Below are 27,996 nucleotides of genomic sequence, written 5' to 3' on the forward strand. Positions count from 1 at the left end.
TTCCCGGCCAATAGTCGCCCACGCGCTCAGTATAGGGAGAGGACACAACCATTACTCTCGTTGGCTTTTCAGGGGAGATTAGAGTCAGAATGTCAGTCTGTAAGCCATATAACTCCTCCATAGACATAACAAACTCCTCTGTGGACAAACAATGGCCAGTGACTTTGGGAAATGTCAAGGGTTCCTCTTCCCGTTTAACCAGTCGTTACCGCGGTGTCCTTTACTGATACAGCACGGATAAAAGAGATGTTGATTTCTGTTCCCTGAGCTCACCGAAAGGTGGAAAGGAGGAAAGGAGGAAAGGTTCCTTTCTCCAAGACCGTGGCAATATTGAACACTGTATCGGACATCCTCATGGCTTTGTTGGTTTGTAAGCCAAAATAAAATAAAAATTTCCATTCAACTTAGTTAGCCGCCAGCTGCATAAAGAGCTTTACGTAGATGAATCTATGGCATGCCTTCTCACAAGACCTATCTTTGCATGTGTTTACAGATTGATTGAAACAAATGGATGTCATTGGATGTTCTTTAATGTTGATGAGAATCTACCGTATACTGCAGATAATTAATAACTTAAACAGCTGTGGTATATGATTGACCCTCGACTTAAAGAAGCATGCTATCGTCTCTTTCATGTCAATGAGGTCTATCAGACCAAATGAAATGATGTCATGTTTTATTTGTTTTTTCTTTTGTTGTGGAATGCGGCCTTTGTTTTCTTTTGTGTCTGCCTGCTATAACTGAACCTGACAGAATACAATGAGCACAGACAACGACTTTTTGACATACAGTATTGGATACAATCCAAATACTCTGCAATGAGACAGTTCAATAATGACATAATACTGTCGATAACGCTCCAAAAACCATTTTATTCTGGCCTGGCGCAGTGTGATGTGAACTCTCTTTGTAATAATGTCACGTTCACTTTTTATGTTGTACCCATTTCTCTCACCCCTTTTCAGGGTCCGCCCGGACGATCAGGCTTTCCGGTAACTGTCTTTTAACTTCTGTCGGTCTGTGTGTTTTGAGATCTCTCTGATCTCTCTACTGAGAAGTTGTTTTTGTCCCACAAAAAAAAAATGTTCCTAATCAACGAATGATCATTGGGAAAAAAATGCATAGTTGGACAATCAACCAATGAGTGAACATGTGATTATGACAGCTTCTCAGCTGAGATAGCTCAGAGATATCTCCTTAACAGAGAGACTGAGTGCATTATCTGCATACTTATACATTCCTCTTGTGTGATTGTAATGCCTTTCTAGACAAACGGTGCAGCCATTCAATAAGATGTACAGCAGTCTTTACTAATACATTTAGATTGGACATATCATTTGCATTGAAAAGGTCATGCCCCTTTTCATGAAAGAGTCCATTAGGAACCCAATTTTATAAGAATGAGAGACCTCCACCTAGCGTCCCAGACACAAGTGCAGTGGTTTTGTTATCGCCTCAGGCCTTCTTTTGCCTAGCTCTTTGCTTTACTGTGTCCCTGTCAGCTTCCTGGTTACCCATCTCTAACATGACTAACTCCCAGCCAGTCAAATCCACATGGTCTCCATCATAGCATGGCAACAGGAGGCCGTCTTAGAGCTGACCTTTGACCCCAGCTGCCAGTTCTAACCTGTGAACCCCCCTCAGTCCTGTCAGGCTCACTGGTGAAACAGGCCCATAAAACAGTTTGAAGTGGAAGAGAAGGCTCACAGGGTGAGCTTTTTCAAGGGAGATTAGCTGACAGGTTTTGTCAAAGTTCGGACATGATAAGTTCCAGGATTTTTGATTGATGACACTGTCAAAGAACTAGACATTTTATCACAAGTGCTCTCCTCTCTTCTTGGAAAGGATGTGGTTTTGGAGAGGGAACTTGTCTGCATATAAATCAGTAATGCCTCCCCTTTTTCCATAGAGTGTGGTATATCAGATGTGAGTTTTGAACAAAAGAGCAAAACCACCTCGCGTGATGTTGGAACTCTATACGGTCCTGTCACGCTAACACTTCACTATTTTCTACTCTCCACTTCAAGCCTGCTATATATTCATTTCACAATTTCTCCATGCAGCTTCCACGAACTCATTCCCATTGATTCATTATTCTACAATGACAACCGTCACGTAATTATCACATTACGCCACAAACTCTTGACTATCATAATACTTTTAAGCCCTATACATCCTCCTTCAGTCATGCCTCGTCTAAAGTAATCCGCTGGTCTGAGTGTGTGTATACTGAAGCAGCAGCCGTGCAAGCGGTGGTGAGTGGAGCCGGTCCGTGGAGTGAGAGTGTGCTGGGCTCGAACCTATAGTCCAGCTGAGTCTCATTACTCCTGTTAATACACTTGTAAATTCTCCTGCAGGGGTGTGTGTGTGTGTGTGTCCGTGCGTAAGTGCACGGACATGCATCCATGCATGTTTGTTAAGTGGGGGGGGGGGGGGATCAGCAGTGTGGTCAGGGACCAGTGAATTTAAGACTGCCGCAGTCCCAGCAACTCTAAATCCCAGGCTGAGAGTGACAGGTGGGACGGGGTCAGAGGGGACAGGGGGTGGGGATGGGGTGGGGTGGAAGTGGTCGCCTAAACTCTTGTCTTTTTAGGGCAACCGACTTCAACAATAGAAGGAAAACACAGTGGGGAATAGAGTGGGGAGTGATCCGATTTCTGTCTGAGATCTCTCGGAATGCTGCCTAGTACAATAACAGACTTGGCTCTGCGCGGGATAAAGTTTAGAGAGCCAGCTGTTTATGTGATGCTCGGGAATCAACAGTTTGAGCGAAAGCTGCATTAAGTGACCTAGGAAATTACTCGTTCTGCTCCTTATAAAGGCATAATACTGAATATAGGGAAATGTTGAGCAGGTATGATATTGCAAGGCCTTGTCTTGAATCAGAACCTTGGAGAGGGCATATAGAGCCCTGCCTTACGCCATGACATCTCTAGAGACCTGATAATGATGTTCCAGCATGGGAGTCATTGTTTTTAATCACAGCGAGATTTGAAATAGCTGCCATTCTACATAGCTGTAGCGGTTTGTTTTATTAACACATCTTTTCTTTTTTTTGTTATGGACCACTATTTCTCTTTATTTTCTTAAAAATAGCCGTCACCTGTGGGACTCGCTAAAAGATAGTCAGCTTTATATTGATGACCACCCATGTTAGGTTAGTACTTAGGTCCATACTATATTGAGGGGGGGTGGAGAGAGAGTGGAAGTCCAACCCAGGCCTCTCCACCCAACATCGCTCACAGATTCAGGTATCCAGCTCATGTTGTTTTCGCTGTGCGTTGTAACGACTTATGGGGCTGGCCCCAAGCTGGTCAGCTGGCAAACCTCATCTCTGACAAGCATCTGATGTTTAAGTGATTAAGGGGAAGTATACACAGTCTATTTAGTGAGTTCTGACATAATGTTTCCCTTTTATGAACCATTTGTTTCAAATCCTCTCTGATGAGGCTTGTCTTCTGACCACCGTTGGTTCACTGCTTCACTGACTTATCCCAATGTCTGGCATACAGTAGCTAACCATGAGGAAACCTACAGGTTTGAGCATGCCTGAATCAAAATAGCTCAACCTACCAGAATGTTTGTGAATAGTTCCAAAGCTATACAGTGGCTTAACTTTACCACAGTTGATCTCTAAGGCCTGACTGTCTGCCATCAATTTAAACGCACACATGGTCTGTGTTTGCTGAGAAGAGCATAATAGGACATTTTGATGGCATGATAGGATGAAAGCTATAGCTCACGATTGGCAAAGTTAACCTGCAGGCTGTGATTGTCGTAGTTCTAGAAGATATCATCCTTGTTTACCTCTTTCCTCTTGACTTTGCGTTGCTTATTAGGGTGACAAAGGAACAATGGGAATTCCTGGAAGAATGGTGAGTGACAATGACAATGTGCAACCGAGTAATGTGTAGAAACAGTCCAAGGGACATTGACCAAATAGAGGACACTTGAGTAATGTCTTTAAACTTGTAAAGAAAAGACTGAAGAGAAAGGGCACCAAAGGTCAGGCTATAGCCAGATCAAGGTTCTTCTGAAACGTTCTGACATTTCTGACATTCTTTATTAATCAATATGTTGTTTTGTATATATGCATGTGTAATTATTATAAGGTTTAAAATTGCCCATTGCAGATTGCAACCTTTGGTGCCCGTTCCTCAATTATTAAAACTGACGTATCGCAGAGTATCAAGATATATGAGGATTGGGTTGGGAATATTTTTACATAGCTAAAGATGTGTAGTTGTACTGTAACTTGACATGTTTGCATAATGCCGAGAATTCAACTTCACAAACAAGGCTCTTTTGTGCGGTCATGGCATTCATAACCGCTCATATCACCTAATATTTGCACTTATAGTGTGTGGACATGGCCTGCATTTAAAAGCGTCACGTCATGCTTATGACTGCTTCGAAAGTCATTTAACAAACATTGTATCATGTTAATGGAGCTGATCTTGTTAGCTGCGTACAAACATGCCAAATCACTGAAATGTCATACTCAAATATCTCAAAAGTCACAGATCAGAAAATGCTCTATTGTTGTGTAATGCATCATCCAATATTCCATTACTCCCCCTCCCCCTTCCCACTCTCTCTCAAACTTGTAGCTTTCAATTCATTCATTCATTTATTAGAACATAATGATGTTGCTATAAAAGCCAATCATTTTCGTATCTATTTTTTTTTGTATTAGAAACACAGCTTCCCCATATTTCATATCTGTTACGTTTTTTGGCTTGATACATATTCACATGTTTTTATTATTCCGCGTGTAAACTATATTTTGAGGTTTTTGGAATGTGGAATTGCCAAGAGACATTCACACATTTTTTTTCTTTTAAAGATGAGGAAAACAGTTTGCACTGAGAAGTGAAGGCTCTCCCCCATTTTGTGTGCAGACTTTTTGTTTTCTTATTTATTTAGATTTGTTTATTTTAGCTCATTTCAAGGCAATCTTAAACCGCGACATATGGATAACGGTACGTCGGCTCTCTCTGTTTTGCTGAGTCGTCGTACCGGAGGTGAATTTTCACAAATACGACTCCTGTTTGTGGCCTGAAAATTCTGGCTTTAAAAACACTCCCTCTCCAACGTGGGTCTTTCTGCAGCATCACTCCAGCTGTGAAGCCCATGCAGAGCACTTAATATTTCACACAGTGTAGAGGAGTTAAGCTACTATGTGGTCCTCAAGAATCTCCTCAAAGGAAGTCCTATTTTTCTGTCTTATCCCACGCTCCCAGCTCACTGCCTCTCCCTTTCCTTCAGTCACTACTACTTCTGTGAGAAAAGTACGTCTCGACACTAGACAGCTCCCCATGGCCCTAGACTTCAGCCCAGCCAGGCCCAGCCTCCTCTCCCCACCCCTCCCTTCCCCTCCCCGCCCCTTCCCTTGACCACTTCTGAGGCTGATGCATGCCCCGTGTCTCTCTGTGCCTGTCTAACCCCGGTTCCTCTCCCTCTCTGTCTCTCTCCTCCTTCACACTTTGCATGCGACTGTGTCTGCTGTGACTGACCAGGGGATAAAAGGATACGCAGGGGAGAAGGTAAGTGTATAGGGACGTCAGTAGGAACAGCCAACCTCCAAAGCCTGCAGGAGAGAAGGCAGGGAGAGAGGCTTCAACAGGCTTAGTGGTGATGGTGGTGGTTAGAAGCACACACTTGTTCACTGTACAGTAGTGTATGGAGGTAATAGTTGATTTATTTCAAGGGCCCTGGGTGTTAGGGTCACATTCTGAAAACCATTTCCCACCCTGGTTGGATTACCTGTGTTTTTTCACTCAATGAAACAGAGTAGCAAATAATTGTCACATAAGAGTCTCAGAGTTCTAATTTAAAGAGCAATTGCCCCTGAAAGGCCATTTTCAAAATGAGAAGTAGTTTGTCTGGCATCGATATGAGTCAGAAACATTTTTATTCTAGTGTCAAAATTGTGTGTAAATAGCATAATTTTGGTCATAAAGTAATTATCGTCCCAAACAGAGATTTGCGAGGTGATAGGGGGGGGAAAGAAGGTTATGGAACAGTTTTCCTTGGGTTGGGTTTATTTAAATCTTGCCTAGATGCGCCCAGCTAGATGCGCCCATAATGCCCATGGTCAATTTGGTTTCACATTCTATAAATAACCCTACGGGGCTAGTTAGGGACTATCAGTAAAATACACAATGTACATGAGAAAATATTTTTAAATGTCAATAGCTCCTAATTTCAACGACTTGAAAACCATATACAAATATTGAAAGCATTTAATGAGCAGTGGCGATTTAGCAAAATCGTGGGATGCATGTCAGCAAAGCCACTACACAACACTAAACAATACATTAATTTCACTATAACCGTGACAAACGGTGCCCACAAACTGTAAGGGCCTACATAAAGCTGTCCCAACAGCAGAGCTTTCCTTTCAGCACCATGGAGTGAATCCTTACCACCGCTACACCTGGCTATCAGCGGAGCCTTGTCTGGCAGCGAAACAGTTAATTCAGCCTCATTTACTGCCTTTTAAAAAACATAGCTGATATGGCTGACTTGCTTAAACAGATGTGGTTCCTGCTGATAAGTGAGATGTACAAATTATGGCATAAGGCACTGAGGAGCAGATAAGAGGCAATCCTTAATTAATATTTTTTTTTACAATATTTGATGATTATATTTCTCTAAAACAAGCTATAGGCTACATGTGCACCTCCAAGTCAGAACAGTAGTCTAAGTTATGAGGGGGAAAGGGACCAAATTATTAGGGTGAGACACATGGGCTACTAACAGCTTACTACACAACATACACTTAGTATTACTTTCTTAGCTACAGTATACATTTTTGGACTCACCTTGTTGGGCTTTGCTCACTTGAACAGGAAGATTGCATGGTGGTCATCAAACTTTGTCATCAAAGTCTGGCATTTTCTAGATTTATGGTGCTTTCAAGACAACTGGGAACTCAGGGGAAAAAAACAAGGTTGAATCATTACGTCAGCGATCTTCAGGTCGGAGCTCTAGAAAGAAAAAGGGCCGAATTCCCGACTTGTAATTCCGAGTTGGATGACTGTTCAAAAGTTATTTTCCCAGTTGGAGCTTGTTTTATTGAAAGTCTGACATTTTCCAGTTTCCAGTTTCCAGTTGTTTTGAACGCGGCAGAAGTCATGCCGGATTGACAGCATGGCCAATGTATTCAACCTTTTCTGGCCCATGGTGTTGAATGTTTATCCTTTTAAGCTTGGAAAGAGACCCTTTAAACCCAGACTTGGACCACACACCCACTCCACTGAATAGCAGGCTAGCGATTGCTTTGCAACACTTGTAGTTAGCCACTGATTCCTTCTAAACCACTCATTGTTGAATTTGCAATTTCCAACTTGTTGTGTAATGTTTATGTCCAATGGCCGATGAGCACTGATACATTTGATCTATAATTTCTCTTCATATGACAAGGATTGAAAGGATTTGCCAGTAGATTGTCGAGTTGATTCATGACGATGACTGCTTGTCTAGCTTTCTAGCTAAGATTTTGAAAGTATGATGTTGTTGTCAGTCCAATCACAGCTACGGTAGATATAACGTGATTTGACATCATTATATCTGTGGCCAATGACCTTGAGCCATCTTGGATGGGCACTTCTAATGTAACTATGGGAGCACACAAGGGACTTGGATATTTGAGCTCCCCCTGTCGATTTTGCGGTGATGTAGTGTCCCCATGAGTGACAGAACACTGAGCCAATCACGGCGCAACTAGAGAATATTACCAACCCCTACGCTTTGTATTTTCCGCTGGCTGTCCCACCTCCACAGAAAGCACTGAACTAGGCTGAAACACCTGTCTTTTGGAGCTGCCTTACTCAAGAAAGCAAAAAAGAGACCATGTTTGTACACGGCTTTATTAACTCAAATGTTTTATTTATTTTTTACACTGTTTCAAACTGATATGTGACACCTATTAATGCCAAAATAACATGCAAAAAAAGACACAACATATATATAATATCCCACTATGTCCATGGCGATGCGTTCAAAGGGCACCCCGATGATCGTTGGGGGACCAGCAGATTTCGGAAGTGTGCTTTTGGGGGCAGTGATTTGACTCTCTTGGCAGCTGCGACAATATTCTTCCACGCCCCTCCTCATCCCAGGCCAGTGGAACCGGGCGGTGATCCGTTCCCGGGTCTTCACCATTCCCAGTTGCGCCCCCAACAGATGGGTGTGGGCCAGTTGAAGAACAGTTCCCACGTACTGTTGGGGCAGCAACAGTACCTCTCAAAGTTCCCCCTGTTGGCGTGACACCTGATACAAAAGGTTATTCTTGATTTGGAAATGGGGGTATTGCCAGTCACTCACCCCTGGAAGTAGCTGGCCATCCACCTCTCACTTGGGCTGCGGCAGTTTTCAAGTTTGGATCCTCCCACTGGGCAGTCCCAAACTGTCCCCTCAGTTGGCCCATGGCGGGTGTCCCGGCTGGTCCCTCGAAATCGATGAGGGGGAGGATGGACTACTCCTCCATTTGTTCACCAGAAGGGTCGGGTTCCGACACCCCCTGGGACTCCAGACCCGTAGATACAGGTTTCTCAACCACTTGCTTCCGGGCCGCGCAGGCGACGGGTCGTCCTCGCTCTCGTCTCCCGCCAGCTCATACCATTTTTCCTCAGCTCGTGCCTCCACAGTGCCGCGGACAATCTCGTCCCACGAGAATGGGTACCGGCAACTCCAGGATGGCACCCACCATCATCTGGCAGCTCCCTTGTGGTGTCACGGTGTTGGCCTGTACGGTCAGATACCACTTGGTGTCACCGTGGACACAGGAAATGGACATCTCCCCACCACGTTCGGTCCCCTGGGCCAGCAGGCTCGTGGGTATGAGCGTAATCACACTCCCACAGTCCAATAGTGCTTCGGTGTCGTGTCTGGTGACTTTCACCGGGACACCTCCATCGTGTACGTGGGTAATCAAGGGGCTGATTGCTCACCAGCTGGACTAGTCCCATAAAGGCACCAGAAGGGCAGCAGATGGAGGTAGGGACTGGGGAAGAGAGGTTACTCCCGTATAGTCATGCTCAGTACCAGAGATAATGGAGGGACATCGGTTTCGTTCCCCACAGGATACAGCAAGACCCCGGAGCCCAGAAGACGGTATCCCGGAGGAGATCTCCTGGCGGAGACCTATTATTTTCTCTTTGTTTATTATTTAAACCGAGCTAATAGAATTCTGTCCATGTCTGATCTGTGTAAACGTCTTAACCAAACCCCCTGGTCTGTCACAATATATATATATATATATTTGTTTTAATTGAACAGGTGCCCCACCTGCCCTGAATGACGGGTCGCCACTGTTAATGAGACAACTAAAAGATGTGCAACATGCAAATATTGTTCCATTTACATTGTGTAATTTATTGACGGTCCCTAACTAGCCCCAGAGATAGGCTATCCAATGTAAAAACCAACTTTGCCATGGTCGCACACCAGCCCAGCTGAAGCTAATTGGCGAAAGAAGTTGGCTAGCACTATCCTAAGTGACTTCAAGACACAAGACCTGGTTGGACTTTTTCAAGTTATCTACAAGTGGAGTGACTATAACTGTGTATTTTGTTTTGGCAGAGTGAATTTACAAACGCTTGCCACGTGCGAACACACACTCAAGACACCCACATTAAACCCCCACTAATTTGCTGGTTGCTAAAATTCTAATAGTCATTTCAGTTTATGTGACAAAACAAGCAAGTATAGTGTAGAGAATCATTGTACCATCGAAACCGCTGTGAAATATATTTTCCATAACCCAAAATACTGTATTTTCAGCTGTTTAAAGCTGGTGTACTAAACTGAAGGTAAAAGACGCAAAAATTAAAGAATGGGAAGCATAGAAATAAGGCATATAGAACAGGTCTACGGCTTCTTAGACTTGCTTTCAATGCGAACGACAGATCTATAACATACATTTCTATGTGAATTTGGTCAGGTTGCCCAAAAAGTTACATATTACAGCTTTCAGGCTCCCTCTAGAAAGTTGAGAGACATTTATTGAGATCATGGTATACTCCAGATACACAGCAGATTCCACTAAGATGTAGGTTTCAGAACCCTACCTGAAATTATATACACTGATGACCAATCTGCATTGGTGGTGGTGCATTGCATCACCATGAAATCTTATTTCCACCTCGAAGTTCTCAATATGTGTTCATTCCCTCAGATGGCCTATAGTAATCTGACCATGCAGACTTTTCCAGTCCACTAAATGGCCACAGTTGCAAAAGCGATCAGATCTGCCCTCTCTTTTGTTCCAATCAAAGCCAGAGGCAACATCTTTTTGGATTCACTTTCATCAAACCTGAGGTGATATGGGATGTGCAGAGCTGAATGTGAGGCTAGAGGAGAAACATGCGTTGCATTCTTCACTGTCATACTGTAGAGAGTAGCAAGCTAGCCAAACAACTTCAATATGGCTCAGCTAGTCTGCCTGCCGGCGGAGAACCTCAGGAGTTATGGGTGGACTTGTGAGGAAACAGAAATAGTAACCAAGACTGTAAATGTAGAACCAGACAACGGCACTGGCTTTGGGTGCTCCCAACAGATCTGGGTCCAAAACAATCCAATAGCTTAGCTCATATTTCTCTGCACCAATTGTTTTAGGAGTGTAATATTGTGGCCTGTATCCCCATGTGTGGTTAGCTCTGGCTGCCAGGAAAGAGGATGAAGAAGCACAGGGGTTAGACAGGGAGGCTTGACTGCAAATCGTCATTAAATATGAAAACATCCTCTCCAGAACAAAGACAGAGAGCCAACACAAGGGGAACCTTAAAACAAATGAGTTCTGCGGGTTTCTGGGTGGGCCGTAATGTATGGGGCAAGTGACTGGCAGAAGACCAGAGAAAAGGAAAACCATGATGAATTGGTTAAAAGCAGAGAGAGAGAAGCATTCACCCAAAGAACACTTGCTGCTGACTTCATGGGTATGGGAAGATTTAATATGGGAGGAAATTAAATCTCAAAAGGCTGTCTCTATTCTTGGTGTTTCATAGTCCTGGGTTGTAAACGTCTGTGTTTGTTCTGAGTGGTTTCTGGTCTTAGTCATGATTTTCGGCCTCTTGAGATTGACCCTTTCCAACACCAGTAATCTTGACCACTCTAGAAGGGCATCTGTAGATCTTCACTTGTCCAGTCTGTTGGATCTCTGTATCATGGGAGGAACTGTAAACCCCTGAACTATAGTAGATTCGAAGACCATTTTTCTCAGTGGTTTGCCTTTTGGCCACTGTGAGGCACCATCAATCCATCTTCTCCAGTAGCGCTGCGAGGCGACAGCACCTAACCAGAGTGTGAAAACAAATACTTCCCGTCCCTAAGTAGGCATTTGTTGAGAAACATTAAAATCACCTGCATTTGTGATGGATGGTTGGGCAATCAAAGATGTCCCAGTGATAGGGTTTCTGGGGCGAAAGCTAATTAGGGAAAGTGCTGGAAACCCGAGCCGGCCCTGTCTGGCCCAAGTAGTTTCTGGGATTGTGTTGCGAGCGTCCGTTGGTCCCGTTGGACGGGGCTGACACTGTGCAAATCACCCACTTTGTGCCAGAGGAGCCCAGTGAGTTTTCTTGTGTTTGCACAGCAGTGCTGCTGACCTTCTGAGCGAGCGCTGCTGTCGAAGGTTTAAAGTATGCTTCTGAAATTTGAACTTTTGACTTTGCTGAAAACGTATAGAAATATGTTCTAAAGCCTCTTCGCCTGGAACGTGGGAAAGACTAGGTGTGCGTGTGTAGGAACTAGACTAACTGTATGTGTTACATATGTTAGTGGCTATTTTTTAAATCATTTCCCTCATTTCCCATTTTATTCATGTACAATACATATTATACAGAATTACTAAGCAGAACATCTGGTTAGCTGGATAGGACTAGGGGAGAGGTATTATTCCATTATTTTGTTCCACTGTTGGTGCGTCTTCTCACATTCTGTTTATCTGTCCATAGGGAGCGCCAGGGGAGCCAGGCCTGTCTATCATTGGGCCACGAGGACCTCCTGTAAGTGTCTTCACCTCGTCTTACACCTAATAAACCTGTGCATTACCTGAACTGTTAACTGCTGCTTTCAATTCTCCTTTTCAATTCATACATCTTCAGTTCAATGGCTCATGGCCTGCCACTCTGAATAAGCCTGGCATGATTGTAATGTCGTGAATTTGTCAACAGCAGTTATAAATGAAGTTATCTTGTGAACCCCAGGCTCATGACCACATAGCAGAAATGTCAGAGATTCTACATGTCTGCCTGTCAGGACTTTCCAGACCAAGTTGCTGAGCTAGTCCACCACAGAGCTAATGGAGATTGAAGACCGATAATTACAGGTTGTGTGGGAGTACTTTGGCATTGTCTGAGGATGCCATAGCTTTGATTTGCCTGTGATCTGGATCATTCCGTATTTCATCAGGATGAGAAGCGAAGACATTCCTCCACCTCTTATACTGTATCCCAGACACCAGAACCCAAGGGGACCTATTGTATTAAATCATGTATTTTCCCGAGGTGAAATAAGTGTTCATCCTGCTTCAACAGCTTTCTTCCCCCTGTTTTCCTTTTTTTAAATGATCAGTAGACAGACAATAGAGGTACTGCGTTGCACCTCAGTTGTGCAATATCCTGATTATGCTGTGAAGAATTGGACATGTTTTAATTGGAGTTTTTCTTGTTCCGCCCTGGTTTTTGGACAGCAAGGTTAAGAGTACCTTGTTGTGGAGCCAATAGACTGGCTGCTCATGAGGAGTAGACATCTGTTTTCCCAATTGACGATTAGTTACATACACTACCTGTGTTCCCACTCCCCTGGCCGGTAATAAGGCATTTATAATGAACATCAGGCTACTGCGGATGTAAAGCCCAGCAGGAGAGTGAAGGAGTACACAGAGAACCAGAAAAGCAGGGCCACTTAAAAGGGGGTTTCCCCCAGCAGGTGAGGTCGACACAAGAGGCTCTCTCTTCACCTCAGGAAAGGGTGGGGAAATTGTTTTGGTGGAGATAAAGAGCAGAAATTAAAGCAAGATAACGGTTATTCAAGGAGGTGCTTATGTTCGTCCCGTTAACCACAAGGGTGTAATGGTAATGTGTTTCTTGCATATCCCTACTCCCTCTGAGACACCTGCAGGGAGTGAGTCATGGCCAGGATCACTATTGTCCAGCACCCCTGGAACAAGTGTCTTGCTCAAGGGCACATTGGCACATTTTTGACCTTGTGGGCTCCGGGATTCAAACCAGCACTCTTTTGGTTACTGGCCCAATGCTCTAACTGCCAGGGTTCCTATCTGCCGCCGTAAGGTGGCCCTTCTTATCTGTCCTTGTTCTCCACACTGTCATTTTATAGATGAGCGTAGTTCTTCTTCTGTAGTTGTTCTACTGCAACCTGACCATAAGGAAACAAAGCAGAAAGGACCCCTATGTTTATATCAGTTCTCTATATTAGTTCTCTATGTTAATGGTGATACACAATGGTCATATTGAATCATATTGTCAACGTATGTTAAGATATGTGGTCCACATGCAGAATTGACCCTACTGGTATGAATAAATAAAACTAAATGTGATAGGTTACTCTTGATAAACCAACGACTGAGCCATGCATACAGCTCAATACTTTTTTGCAAGTTCAAGCGCAGAAGCACAGCAAGAGAAAAGGGTCCCATATTGTGAATTGTATTTGATCACACTGCATTCTCAGTGTTCCAGATCCTCTGTAAGGCTCATGCGCAAGGCATGTACAAGCCATATCCTTCTGCTGTCTTTCCGAAACAGACAATCCCTGTGGGAGGGATAACATGCATATCCCCCAATAACTACTCCGGTCCCAGACATTTCATTAGGAACGTTCAACTCTCCCTAATTTTGTCTTTACGGCCCTCCCTCTCTTTTTTTTCCTGGGATATTGAATGGCCTCCTCTAGTCCCACAGGCCGGGTAGCATATCCAACACCCAGTGCAGAATGTTTTCATCCAGGCATTTCCCTAATCGTTATTGACTTTTACTCAATCGGCTTGTTTGACTTTTTCTCTTTCGCAGTCTATCTTTATTAGATTGGAAAGCGCCAACCTTTGTTTCTTTCATCCCTCTAAAACTCTTTCCAGTGTTGTGTTTCGCCCTCTTATTCCCTCCTGTTTTGAGAGTCAGTTGGTTTTCCCTCCGCAACCCACACAGAAGGCTCTTCCCGTAGTCTGTGGTATCACTCTCTCTGTCAAGGTCTGTTATAGCTCTGCCCAAATGTATTGCTGTGGAAGAGAAAAACGGTACCCTCTCACACTGACAATCTTTCACCAGAGTTTCATGTCAATCTTTCAACAGAAAAAAAAAAAAAAACCATTTAACTCAACTCATCTATTTCTGACTCTCTATAGGGACAGCCAGGAACAAGAGGCTTCCCAGGCTTTCCGGTAAGACTCTGCAGCTTCCCCAGTTAAAGTCTTTATAAACAGTGTTATAATGTTAGGGTACTATTTTACAAGTGGAGCTTTATTACATAGTTGGAGCTCCCAAATGTCAGAAGGTTAGATGTTTCCTGGCTGGAAATCTCCCGTGGGCAGAGTCTGCATAATCACGCAGCTGACCAAATTATACTAGAGTTTACTTCTGGGTAACCGAGATTACACGGCTGGTTAAGTGCATAAGTGCCTTGATCATTGGTCTTGTTTTATTCAAATCTATAGCCAGTCTACTGTCTCCTTTATGCCTCCTTATCGGGAATAGAGCCTTGTGCAATCGCAAAGCTGGCCCTTTATGTTTTAACGTGGCCGTTTTGAAGTGTGTGTCAAGTTTGCTGCATCTTAAGTCACTATAATTTCCCTTAAAGTCCCTTCAGAAATGTTAATGGATCTTTGTGACCGGCTAGACTCACCATGCCACTTACACCCGCAGAACACAAAACATGCACTATATCCTCAATTTCCTTGACCTGGAAATACCTTTCTTCCCCTTCATAAGGAGTTTCATATCATTGCTGTGGTCTGTTCAGCTATATTAGCTGCTATTAACCTGTGTTTAAATGTCTTCCCCTCTCTTTTTATCCTAGGGTCCGATTGGGTTGGACGGAAAGCCCGTGAGTTTCACCCCATTCCTGACAAATGTTGAATAATTGAGTAATTGAAGTACTTTAAAAGCCCAGAATCCACCACCTTATGATGATGATGATGATGGGGATAATTAAGTTAATAATGATTAGGGTCATTATTGTAATAAAATCTCTATTAGTATAATTATTGTTATTATAGGAAGTAGGTAATAGTGTTTTGCCAAGATACTCAAGTAGAAGCTTGCTTTGATTATTTTACCACATGCATTCACTCTTTTATGCTCACACAGGGACAGAACGGCTTGAAAGGAGACTTGGTAAGTGGTGTTGTCATTTTGCACACAGTTTTGCAGTTCATGTAAACAGCGTAGGCCTATTGCTGTCTGCACTCCTGTACTTGCAAAGGACGTAAACTCACACTCTTTATGTGTTTCGAATGCCCTACAAAATGTGATCACCATGAACGTGCAGGTTGGTAAATTCTGCCTATGCACCATTTGTTATCCATGTGACCATCTTAGCAAGTTGTTTACCTTGTGCCATGAGTGAAGCCACAAAAATGAATTGGGAAAACACTGTTGTGGGATCAAACACATGAATGATCGGCTATGAAAAGCCAAATGACATTTACTCCTCAGGTGCTGACCTGTTGCACCCTCTACAACCACTGTGATTATTATTATTTGACCCTGCTGGTCATCTATGAACGTTTGAACATGTTGGCCATGTACTGTTATAATCTCCACCCAGCACAGCAAGAAGAGGACTGGCCACCCCTCAGAGCCTGGTTCCTCTCTAGGTTTCTTCCTAGGTTCTGGCCTTTCTAGGGAGTTTTTCCTAGCCACCGTGCTTCTACATCTGCATTGCTTGTTGTTTGGGGTTTTAGGCTGGGTTTCTGTATGGCACTTTGTGACATTGGCTGATGTAAAAAGGGCTTTATAAATACATTTGATTGATTGATTGATTGATTGACAGCAGTGGTCAGTCTGTTTTAGTGACAGGCAGAACGTCTGTCCGTATTTCAGTTGATGGGGTCTTCAAATGGGAGTTAGAATCCACTCTCAGGTTCTCAATCAGTCTCGAGGTAAAACTGACTGAGATAAAACACAGAGGAGCAAAGGCAAACAATAGTTAGACTTGTCCGTTTCATGCATATGGTGATTCAAATTCTTTTGAGAGTCCAATTCAGTGGAGATCTCCAAGAATACACTGAAATACACCTCTAAATAAACAGTATAAAAGAACAATGAATAAAACAGACAGACCATAGAAAGCAGGAATGGATACATGGCAAGCCATAAAAGGCAAACCATAAAAACCCCCTTTCCAAAAGAATCACCCAAAAAATGACTTATTTTGGCTTCCACTGAGGTGCCAGGGGATTGAGACTCCAATTTCCCCCACAACTCTGACACCTTTATAGGCCCTAGTGAATCCTGTGGAGCTCCCTGTGAGGCTTCTGAATATGGCATAATGACTGTTGAACGTCCTGTACCCCTTCACCTCCAGCCCTGTGACCGCTGGACAGATCTCATCTAGGACCTTGAATCCCTCTTTTAGTGATGACTTCTCTTCCCCGAAGCCTCGCCTCCTTTTTTTTTCCCATTGGCAATAAAGACACATTCACTAAACACTATGTTCTTCTTGGATGATGGTTGTGGTACCCCTGGAAGCTGTTTCTTCATCTCGTACTCCGGGTCTGACTTTTATCAGCCAGCTGCCGATTTTAGAGGTCTTTGTGTCTCCGCTAGAAAGCCATTACTCTTTGTTGGATTTGTGGAGTTATCATGAGGGGCTTTGTTTTATTAGGGGGTTATTCACGTCGGCAGCCTCTCGCTCGGAGCGTGTTTGGAGCGCTGCCTTCCTACAGAAGCTCACATGCAGAGAGGCAGCCTGGGCCAATACAAAGGACATGCCTGTCCGGGGCCATGTGGGGTGGATAATTTTCGATGTTGATTAATGTTCATTTAATGAGACCCCTTTCCTCTCCTCGCACTCCACTTCCCCCAACAACTGTTTTTAAACTTTGTTTCCACTGAACATGCCATACAAACAAAAGCATTTGAATGAACTATATCAAGAGTGCCTGGATCCTCCTTTCTTTTTGATGACCAATTTACCCCTTTTACCAAAGATCACTTTCTGTCCACCAAGATCTACTAGTGTGTACCTCAGCAGCGCTTCCCTTCCTCCTTTCTTTTTTTTTTGTCTACAGCTGTCAATCATCATTTTAAAGGGTACTGAAGGCCAGTCTGTTAAATGCACAGATGAAATCTTTCCAGTCTCCACAATGCCTTTATGGAACTCCTATGCACCAGGGTCACAGACATGGAGTATGCTTGATGTGTCCAACTGTGTGCCACTGACAGATGTTAGACAGCTTTCCCCAGGCCTTGGTGGGTAGTCAAACAGAGCAGAGCAGGCTATGACAAGCGATTGGTACAGTCCTTTGGTTGGTTTGCCTATTGCTTGGATCTGAACTTTATTTCAATTCTCCTCAAGTTTGTTTTTATCATTTCCATTGATCCTCTTAAAATGTATTTGAATGCATGTGCAGTAAAATCATTAATGTTGCATTTATAAAACGCAAATGATAGTTTGATGACGTGATGTTTTTACATGGTTTTAATCTCTTGATCGTAGATTGATATACCGGTACTGTTTATTGCTTTTTTTTAGGGTCAACGTGGTCTTAAAGGAGTGGCAGTAAGTTATTTTTTCTTTTTATGTTTTGACAGCTTTTCTGTTATTTGACATTAGTTGATAAATTGTCTGTCTCTCTTTACGACGATCTGTTCTCTTCACTCATATCCTTTCTCCTTCTTCGCCCTTTAAAAAAAAACTTACTAGGGTGAACCTGGTCTGAAAGGGGAAAAGGTGAGTTTGTGGTATAATCAACTACAACGCACCATAAAAGTGTTCATTACAAAATCAATCTTACTCACGATCCATTTCTCTCTCTCTCTCTCTCTCTAGGGCATATGTGGAGACTACACTCACAGGGTAAGTGAGTCATTAACTGTATCTCTGTGTAACTACAGCAACATTAGGGTCATATTGATTCATGTTAAAGGCCCAGTGCAGTCAAAAACGTGATTGTCCTGTGTTTTATACATTGCCTTCGGGAAAGTATTCAGACCTCTTGACTTATTCCACATTTTGTTACGTTACAGCCTTATTCTAAAATGGATTAAATAGTCCCCCCCATCAATCTCTACACATAATATCCTATAATGACAAAGCAAACACAGGTTTTTAGAAATGTTTGCACATGTTATTTTTTTAAACAAAAATAGACAAAACATTTACATAAGTATTCAGGCCCTTCACTCAGTACTTTGTTGAAGCACCTTTTGGAAGCGAATACACCCTCGAGTCTTCTTGGATATGACACTACAAGCTTGGCACACCTGTATTTGGGGAGTTTCTCTCATTCTTTTCTGCAGATCCTCTCAAGCTATGTCAGGTTGGATGGGGAGCGTCACTGCACAGCTATTTTCAGGTCTCTCCAGAGATGTTTGATCGGATTCAAGTCCGGGTTCTGGCTGGGCCACTCAAGGACATTCAGAGACTTGTCCCGAAGCCACTCCTTACGTTGTCTTGGCTGTGTGCTTAGGGTCGTTGTCCTGTTGGAAGATGAACCTTCGCCCTAGTCTGAGGTCCTGAGTACTCTGGAGCAGGTGAAAAAAATCCCCACAGCATGATGCGAACACCACCATGCTTCACCGGTGCTACTATAGGTGCCAGGTTTCCTCCAGATATGACGCTTGGTATTCAGGCCAAAGAGTTCAATCTTGGTTTCATCAGACCAGAGAACCTTGTTTCTCATGGTCAGAGTCCTTTAGGTGCCTTTTGGAAAACTCCAAGCAGGCTGTCATGTCTCTTTTACAGAGGAGTGGCTTCCGTTTGGTCACTCTACCATAAAGGCCTGATTGGTGGAGTGCTGCAGAGATTGTTGTTCTCCCATCTCCACGGAGGAACTCTGGAGCTCTGTCAAAGTGACCATTGGGTTCTTGGTCACCTCCCTGACCAAGGCCCTTTTCCCTCGATCGCTCAGTTTGGCCGGGTGGCCAGCTCTAGGAAGAGCCTTGGTTGTTCCAAACTTCTTACATTTAAGAATTATGGAGGACACTGTGTTTTTGGGGACCTTCAATGCTGCATACATGTTTTGGTACCCTCCCCAGATCTGTGCCTTGACACAATCGTGTCTCGGAGCTCTACGGACAATTCCTTTGACCTCATGGCTTGGTTTTTGGTCTGATATGCACTGTCAACTGTGGGACAGGTGTGTGCCTTTCCAAATCATGTCCAATCAATTGAATTTACCACAGGTGTACTCCAATCAAGTTGTAGAACAATCTCAAGGATGATCAATGGAAACAGGATGCACCTCAGCTCAATTTCGAGTCTCATAGCAAAGGGTCTGAATACTTAAGTAAATAAGGTATTTCTGTTTAGTTAAAAAAAATATTTAAAAAAATAATCTAAAAACCTGTTTTCACTTTGTCTTTATGGGGTATTGTGTGTAGATTCATGAGGGAAAAATGTATTTAATCCATTTTAGAATAAGACTGCAAAGTAATAAAATGTGGAAAAAGTCAAGGGGTCTGAATAATTTCTGAATATACTGTATATACGCATTTCCACAATATGAGGTTGGAATAATTCTGTGAAAATTATAATAATGTCCTTTTAGTGTAAGAGCTGTTTGAAAAGACTGCCTGAAATCTCTGCCTATTTTGGTGTTTTGGCGGGATGGAGTTTTGGCCTGCCTGGTGACATCACCAAGTGATAAATCAGTTAATAGACCAATAAGAAAGAGAGTTCCAATCCTCTCTGCCAATAACAGCTAGTTTTCAGTTTTCCCTTCCCCACTCAGATCACTCCCAGACAGTCCTAGCAAAATACTTGCTTGAGAAATTGCTCTTTTCTATTTTTGTTTCTTTTTGACCGTTTCAATTGAAAACAGTCATAGTACGATACTTAATTGTTACACAGAAATGATTTGACATTGAGATAAAACGGCTGCATTGGACCTTTAATAAAGTGACAATATCGTCCAGAATGACCATACTGAACTGTAATCATTTTGTTTGGGGGAAAATTGCTCCTCAGTGATCTCTTACAGTAGCACCACAGTGGATGGTGCTAAAATGTGCTTGTATGCTGACTTACATTCTCTTTGGTGTTCTCTGTAGCAAATAACATTGTATTCTTCACAGGTACAGACGTAAAACAAAGTGAATTGTGGGTCTGCGATGTAACATCAGAGTATGTTCAAATTACAGAATAGAGGCCTGACAAATGAGTCTATGATGGGTAGCACATGCAACATTGAGGCAGGCATCCCCATGAAGCAAATCAGGCCATCTCTCAGGGGCTTGGCTGTTTGAGTTTAAACAAGGCAATTACTGACAGCATGCTGGAGCATACACTACATCATTGTTTCCCAACCCTGGTCCTCCCGTACCCTCAACAGCACACATTTTTATTGTAGCCCTGGACAAGCACACCTGATTCAACTTGTCAATTAATCATCAAGCTCTCAATGAGTTGAATGAGGTGTGTTTGAACAGGGCTACAATGAAAATGTCTACTGTTGGCGGTACTGGAGGACCAGGGTTGGGAAACACTGCACTACAAGATAAGGGTCTATGTGTGGGGATGCCAAGAAAAATACTCTTCTGTGCATTAAGGGATTGTTCAGATAGCTCATTCCATGTCCTATGTAATTCAACCTACCACTATTCAATGGGTGCTATAAAGACCTGTTGTTGTTGTAAACTCTTGTTGCCCCAGTAAAGAATATGTATGAAAGACCTCATAACAACAACTCAAAGCATGTGGAAAATAATACTTATTTCATATACTCTGCCAAATGCTTTGGCTAAATAAACAAGTGTAGCAGAGAATGTGTAGTTGAGAGGGAGAAGGTCAGAGCATTTTGGGGTTGTTTAAAACCTTCAACCTGTGCTGGAGCCCCCGCCATGCTGTGCGTGCATTGGATTGTTTTCATACACATCTCGGAGCCCCCCGGGCACACACTGCATGGGAAGTCCCTGCCAGCTGGTGGTTCCACTCAGGTCCTCCTTGTCCCACAGGGGGAACCAGAAGGGGGGGGGGGGGGGTGTAGGCTCAGGCTGGATGCTGTTCGACAGAGTGGTTTCAGGAGTGAGACTCTATATCAACAGTTATTCTATGTGGGTGTGTGGCCTCTGTATAGGATCTTCCAGTGAAAACCCTGGCTTCTATACGCTCCAGTCAGTTTGCGGGTAACCCCAAACTGTGTCCCAGTTGTGCTGCAAAGATAGCCAATGTTCCACTCGCAGGTGCTCCTCCATTCTCCCCTACTCCTCCCCTCCGTTTCTGGAGTCAAGAGGCTACAGTGGAGTAATGCTGTTCTCCAAACCAGGCCTATTTCTCACACTGTCCACTGATTATCGATCTTCCGATTGGACATATTATGACAGACATCAGGCTTCAGCTTTCAACTCTTTTTTTCTTCTCAATTCGTTCTATTTCTGATTGCCAGAAACTGCACCACATGCTGTCATTTACTCTATTACCACTGTATGTGGTAAACATGTTTTTGTGTCAAATTAGAGGCACTCTAAAGCTATTTTACTTCTTCGGTCAATGTTTTGTTGTAAGTTTAGCTTGGTGCATCTTGGGTGTGTGGGTGTGTATGGTGGATAGCTCTGATAGCGGTGGGGGGGATAACAACACACTTGTCTACTTTTCATGTACTTCTTCCTTCTCCCTGTCTCTACTTCTCAGTAATGACATACAGTACTGTATATATTTCCTCATTGATACCTCAGCATACAATTTTACTTGATTTTACTTACATTTTATGTCAACTTTAGTTCCAAATGTCATTGCCACTGAAACATTGCTTTGGCAAGGTCTGAGGACATAACTCAAGTTGGAAATGTATACCGTATGTAAAAAGTAGGCAAGTTGTACAGTGCAGGTTCTATGCAGAAAGCAATGGGAAAATACAGTCATTTTCACCTCTTTTAAAACTGTGCCTGATAATACTGGTGAATCTCAACAGAAGCGGCGTATTGTACAGCCTTGTGTTGGAGGATTGGCCACAGTAAGTCTGTGAACTGTACTCTCTCTCTCTCTCTGGCAAGACTGAATCCTACCTGGTCTCCACTCAGCTGCAACAGGACAGGGGCCAGGAGTAAAGTTGATCTGGAAGATTGATGTATAAACAACTCAACTGCTGCCCCTATGGTCTTACAAGCACTCAAAAGGGCTGCCTGATGTTAAGTAAACTGACAGCATCCAATCTGGTCAAAAACCAATACCTATTCAATTACCAGTAACCAATCTGACCATGGAGGGCACATCAACCCTCCCCTTTGACACCAACTCCTGCCCCCCTAATTTGCCCTGTTGTTACTCTTTCTCTCCCACCGTCTCTCTCTTCTCTCCCTGCCTTGACAATTTCTTGCTTTTCATTGTCATGTTTTGATTTCTCTCTTTCTTCTTCCCTTCCCAATACCCAACCTGTTTCCTTTCCCTGGCCTCCCGGTGAACTTGTTGCCCCGTGACTTTCTTACACCGCTGGCCACCTCAGCAGATCTTGCCCATCCCCATGCGAAACATGCCCCCAATAAACCCTGTAATCCTAAAGCGCCTCAAGGTACATTTCTCTCTGCCCCTTCCTGCCCGTTCCCCCCCCCTGGATGCTAACTGCCGTCGACCTCCGCCAACCCCCCCATAACCCACCGCTAACCCGTTATGGCACCTGTGTGTCTCAAAACTGAATTCTGTGATAGTTGGAATAGTTGATAGATGTCGTTGAAATCCAAAAAGAGAAACAAATCAGTAGTATTTACTTTGAACATATTCGTGACTATAGAGGGTTAAGAATAAAAACAGATACATGCAGTAGATTCTATAAATAGCCTGGGGTTCAAGGCCCATTTAAATTCCATTAACGTAAATGAAATGTCCAAAAAGCCCAATTTGGCTCTTACACAAACCCTGCATTGCTGTGGGAAAGAAAGCATTTTTTTGGGGGGGGGGAACATTAAAAGCTTCTATGATTTTCATAACCTTAGCAAAGATATGAAAAGAACAGGAAAGAAAAGTGACCTTTTCTGTCAGGAAGTGAGTCTTCTCCAATCCTCTTTGTGGACTTTCACCCTGGCTCTCTGAAAGGACCTTTGTCCCTCCCTGTGCTCAAAACCCTGCCGGCCCTGTTAGAAAGAGGGCCCCTGGCACCCGGTGGACCCCTGTTGGCATCCCTCCTCTATCTTGTTTTGGCCAGGTGTGCAGTCTCACGGTGCCAGGATAGAGTACCTTGTTTGGAGACAATGCTACACACTGTGGTAGAGCCATCACTAAAGACATAGAGGGGAATTTACCACCCAGACCCAGGCCGAATTGGCTCTGTTTTTTAAATTGAACCCCTGGAATCAGTCCTGGGCAGCATAACGGAATGTGTTCATTTCATGGAAGCACATCCGGATCATAAATCATGGCCAGACACACTGTAAAGCACGGGATGGATAAAATATGAATCTAATGTGGATGGATGTGTTCCGGATTATCAAGAGCCTCGATGTCTGGCCTGGCAACCGAGGCTCAGCTTGAGCTAAAGATGGGGTCCTTGCAAGCGTTAGTGTAGCCTACTCCACAGTGATTAGGGAGTGTTTGATTTCAAGGCCAAGATTTTGTATTGTGACTTTTCTAAAGTTAGACCACATGTACAGTAATACATCATCCGTTTGGGTATTTGTAATGTCATTTCTAGTCATTCCTTTGATTAAAAACTAAAACGACCGTGGAGATATCCAGAAATGTGGTTTTAAAGCAAATAAATACATTTCTAAGACAGTTCGCCGTTGAATATATTTTTTGAGTTTGGTCAAATAAAGAAATAGATGGTTTGACATAATCAATGGGATGATGGTATAACCATGAGCTCTGCTAGACTCTAGAATATTAAGACAAGTTGAAGTGTAGGCCTCTTTCCTCTTCTTCTCCGGTTCTCGTTGTAAATACTATATTTGACTTTTGGGATTTTGTTTACTCTTCTATTTTGTGTTGGATATTCCCCCTGGCTCACAGTTGAGTTGCCTCAGAGTAACAATAAAGAAAGATCAATTGGAGTTTAAAAAATAATCTTTTTTTTTTTAATGAACTTGTCACTCAAATATCCTAAGATGCCACAGAAAAGAGGACTTGTGCCCTTGTTATGTCAATGAGTTTGGTATTGTTAAAAGCAAACTGGTTTTGACAGAATAAACCATTGAAGGACACAAAAACACAAAATGTATCCTAATTTGAATTCAAAGTGGTATTCTCTCCAAACGTGGTGCCTAATGTAAAGAAACACCCCATAGGCCTTGATTCCTGCTAATATTGCCCGCCATAAAATTCCCAGCATGTGTAGTGCTGTGATGTGTTGTGTTGTGTTGGCATGGCCTGGCCTGGCATCGACTGGCAGATGGTAACTGAAGGTCTCTCAGCAGGGCGAGCCTGGAGCTCAGGGCCCACCAGGACCTCCTGGCCCCCCAGGGCCCTCAGGGACCTCTGGACTGAATGGTGCTAGTGGACCGCCGGTGAGTCCCCACAGCCAGCTGACCACCACCATCAGCACTGGACAAGGGACTGTAATTGAGGAAGAGGCTATGGCCATAGAAGTGAAAATGTTATGAGTGTTTGCCCAGAAAATGATTGTACTGTATCTGTGATGTATTTTTTGTTGTTAATCTGGTGTAGGGTAAACCTGGTGAACCAGGAAAACCTGGGAAAGATCTACGGGTGAGTTTGTTACGCCTCTTGCGTTTGCCGGGATTTTCCGAATAGAAAAAGTTGATGGAAATCTGGTGTTGACATGCTTGTGACTTCTGAATTTTCCTTCCCCTTCTTCTCCAGCTCCTACCAGGGATGAAGGTAAACATGATTTGTATTTTCCGTAATCAACACCACTATACATATACTACACACGAAAGGACATGTATTGCCACTACTTATAGCTGCACATACTGTATGAAACGCAAACGCTCCGTGATTGGCACACATCTCTCAATTGTCCAAGTGTAGCTTCCAGTCTTTCTGTATCAGCAGACCAATTCATGTTGGGAAGCCTACATTTGTGTTCTCTGCGTTGCTATTGGACTAGTGGACTATATTTCCCCTGATTACGTTCATTACCATGGATTATTAAGAACGGGGAATTTAGATTGTGGGCCATGGAAACAGACTATAAAGCAGCACGCCCAACACAACTTCTCCATACAAAAAATGAAACCAAGTTCATATCACAGCGGGAAGTTGAAAGAAATGTGCCCCATAACTTTTGATTGGGCTTTCACAGCGAGGAATACCTTCCCCTCAACTGGGCTGTGTCGAAATATGGCCATCTAGTTGGAAACAAGTCTTTGAACTCCCCAAATTGAATTGAAGTAGTGCGTACTCTTTTGTTGACCCGTGCTTGTAATGAAAGAGGCGTAACTACAGTACACGTGTTGTCTGTTACTGTGACATGAATCTTTCTGTCGTTTCAGGGTGAGCCAGGCATGGCAGGAATAAAGGTGGGTTGTGGATCTCAATTAAAGCTTCAATCCATAGATCAATTGAAATGTGTGGTCTCTGGGAATTCATCAATAGTGCATTGCACGATTTATAGGTATTCACGACAGCGGAAAAGTAATGACCGTCTGTTTTTCCTTTAGTAGTGGGAATTTTTTTATTTTTTGATGAATCCATCTGCTTTCGATCACCCGAAGCAGAAGGAAGATATATTTGATGTAATCATCCCACGACTTGATTGAAAAATCCGCTGTTTGCGGCTTGTCAGAACTGCTACATTCGGATAATGAACCAATGGGCTGCGTCCTCTGGCAGAAGTTGCAGACTACAGATAGGAACTTGCGAGATCCAGCTGAAAGGGAAGAGTTAGGTGGATTAAACAAGTCGTTGTGATCGGTCTTGCTGTCCTCTGCCGTTCTGCATCCCTTTTCACCCTCCTCCTTCTCATTCTGTCTGTCTCCGTTTCACCTTTGTGTCTTTCTTCCATAGGGCGATGTTGGCCCCGCTGGTCCTGAAGGCCCCAAGGTATTGTTATGAACAATATTACCTGTGGATCAGTCTCATTTGACCTGATCCACTCACCACACCATCAGCAGGACCATGAATCCACATGTAACCATTCCTGTTACCTCGGTGTACTTCCTGTGTCAATGATATAGCACAGGTTTTGTATTTAGAGCTTCAACTGCTCACAGTCAATTCTACATTCTATTTATAAACCTCAGGCCCAACTGCAGCCTTTCTCGCCCCTAGCCATGGGCCCTCTCTCCCTCTGCTGGTATCATTTCCTCTAGTATTATACTGTACTGTATAGGACACCCAGGGATGGTCCCATACCATTATTGATCGAGGGAGCATTCCTCTCCCACACACACACACACACACACACACACACACACACACACACACACTCACACACACACACACACACACACACGCTCCCATTGGGTGGCTGGTGGAGCTAACATTGGCTTTGAAGTGCTGCAGGGGGCATGAGAGCCGTGACTCTTAAACTCTCCACGTGTCTGTCCTTCTCCACTTTTCCATGGCTTAATGGACTTCCTCTGGTGGGCTCACTCTCACAGCCGCTGCCCTTCACTGAACTTGGTTCAGCCTGCACACAGCGTGACTGCATAGAGAGAGGGAGGGGGGGGGGGTGAATGTGGCGCAGTGGTCTAAGTGGCGAGTGGTGCAGTGGTCTAAGGCACTGCATCTCAATGCTGGAGGTGTCACTACAGACCCTGGTTCGATCCCAGGCTGTATCACAACCGGCCGTGATCGGGTGTCCCATAGGGCGGTGCACAATTGGCCCAGAGTCATCCGGGTTAGAGGAGGGTTTGGCCGGGGTAGGCCGTCATTGTAAAATAAGAATTTGTTCTTAACTGACTTGCCTATTTCAATAAAGGTTAAATAAGAAAATGTATACAGGGAAAGAGATTGAAAAGGGGAAAGAGAGAAGAGGACAATGGGGTCGAGATAGGGGTTGAAAAGAGAGGTAGAGAGAGACAACAGCCTGCATGGCTCCCACATCCCCCAACAAAACAGGGTCACATCCACACAAGCCTCTGGAGCAGGTTAAACGTCTTAGCCATCTGGGCATTGTCAAACTGTTTGGCTGCTGCTGTCAGCAAACCACAGCCTCTCTATGACACGATCCGCTCTCAAAGTCATTAGTACACTTCCTCAAGTGAGATATACAGATTTTGATTCAAACTGTGAGTTTGTAAAATATGTATTTCTGTTTGGCAATTGCCATTTCATTTATGTTTGACCCCTACTTGAAGCAACAGCTTCCAGCTCCAAGTTATATTATTGCCTTGTCAACTCCAGCTTTCCTCCATCTCACTGTTTTCCCATGACAGAGCCCCAAAAAGTTCAGTCTGGTTTATGAGGAGGTTGAACAACCCTACAGTAGGTTGCTCAGAGGACGACCAAGACCAAGGCTTAACTAAAGCCACGGCCATGTTTTTTTACGAGAGTAAGTTCACCGCTCTGAAAGTTAGTATTGCACTAGACGTTCAGAGGTGTGTGAGTTACTCAAATGTGAAGGCATTGAAATACAAACTCTCCCATGTTCCCACTGCACCCTGTTCCTTACGGAGGATCCAATACCTTTTTGTAGCAGCGTCAAGAGTTTGTTCATGGGTCCACTACTATCAGAGGTTACTGCACCATCTGGTGGAATTCTGCTGTAACTCCATTGACCTCTCACCTTTTGACTGGCTGTATTTTCATATGTTGAAAAATAAATCATAGGAATTATTTAGAATATGTGACTAAATGTTTTGTGTTTCTCTTGTCTTTCTCTCTCCTTCTGTAGGGACTGAAGGGAGAGCTTGGACTGAAGGTAAGAGCCGTGTTATAACTCACCCTCTCGGTTCTATGTGAATTTCTCTGACTATCAAA

At 43.6% G+C, this 27,996-nt stretch overlaps 1 protein-coding gene across 15 annotated transcripts in view; it reads left to right on the forward strand.

Annotated features, from left to right (window-relative positions):
• The first annotated feature begins 540 nt into the window (after positions 1–540).
• The window catches only part of LOC115113266 (collagen alpha-1(XIII) chain-like), a 54,216-nt gene continuing 26,760 nt past the window's right edge, over positions 541–27,996 (forward strand). For 2 of the 15 annotated variants that reach the window (XM_065012825.1, XM_065012821.1), the window contains exons 1-17: positions 547–992; positions 3,840–3,875; positions 5,520–5,546; positions 11,958–12,008; positions 14,366–14,401; positions 15,037–15,063; positions 15,327–15,353; positions 17,716–17,742; positions 17,887–17,913; positions 18,013–18,039; positions 22,625–22,690; positions 24,525–24,617; positions 24,778–24,819; positions 24,934–24,951; positions 25,566–25,592; positions 26,080–26,115; positions 27,911–27,937. In XM_065012825.1, the coding sequence (XP_064868897.1) occupies positions 819–992; positions 3,840–3,875; positions 5,520–5,546; positions 11,958–12,008; positions 14,366–14,401; positions 15,037–15,063; positions 15,327–15,353; positions 17,716–17,742; positions 17,887–17,913; positions 18,013–18,039; positions 22,625–22,690; positions 24,525–24,617; positions 24,778–24,819; positions 24,934–24,951; positions 25,566–25,592; positions 26,080–26,115; positions 27,911–27,937 (768 nt within the window). In that variant the 5' untranslated portion in view covers positions 547–818. Of the gene's footprint in view, positions 993–3,839; positions 3,876–5,519; positions 5,547–11,957; positions 12,009–14,365; positions 14,402–15,036; positions 15,064–15,326; positions 15,354–17,715; positions 17,743–17,886; positions 17,914–18,012; positions 18,040–22,093; positions 22,136–22,624; positions 22,691–24,524; positions 24,618–24,777; positions 24,820–24,933; positions 24,952–25,565; positions 25,593–26,079; positions 26,116–27,910; positions 27,938–27,996 lie in introns of all 15 variants that reach the window. The other 13 variants (XM_065012819.1, XM_065012829.1, XM_065012815.1 and 10 more) reach the window with 13 other exon arrangements.

This window comes from Oncorhynchus nerka, linkage group LG28 (genome assembly GCF_034236695.1).
Source record: "Oncorhynchus nerka isolate Pitt River linkage group LG28, Oner_Uvic_2.0, whole genome shotgun sequence".
Taxonomy (NCBI): domain Eukaryota; kingdom Metazoa; phylum Chordata; class Actinopteri; order Salmoniformes; family Salmonidae; genus Oncorhynchus; species Oncorhynchus nerka.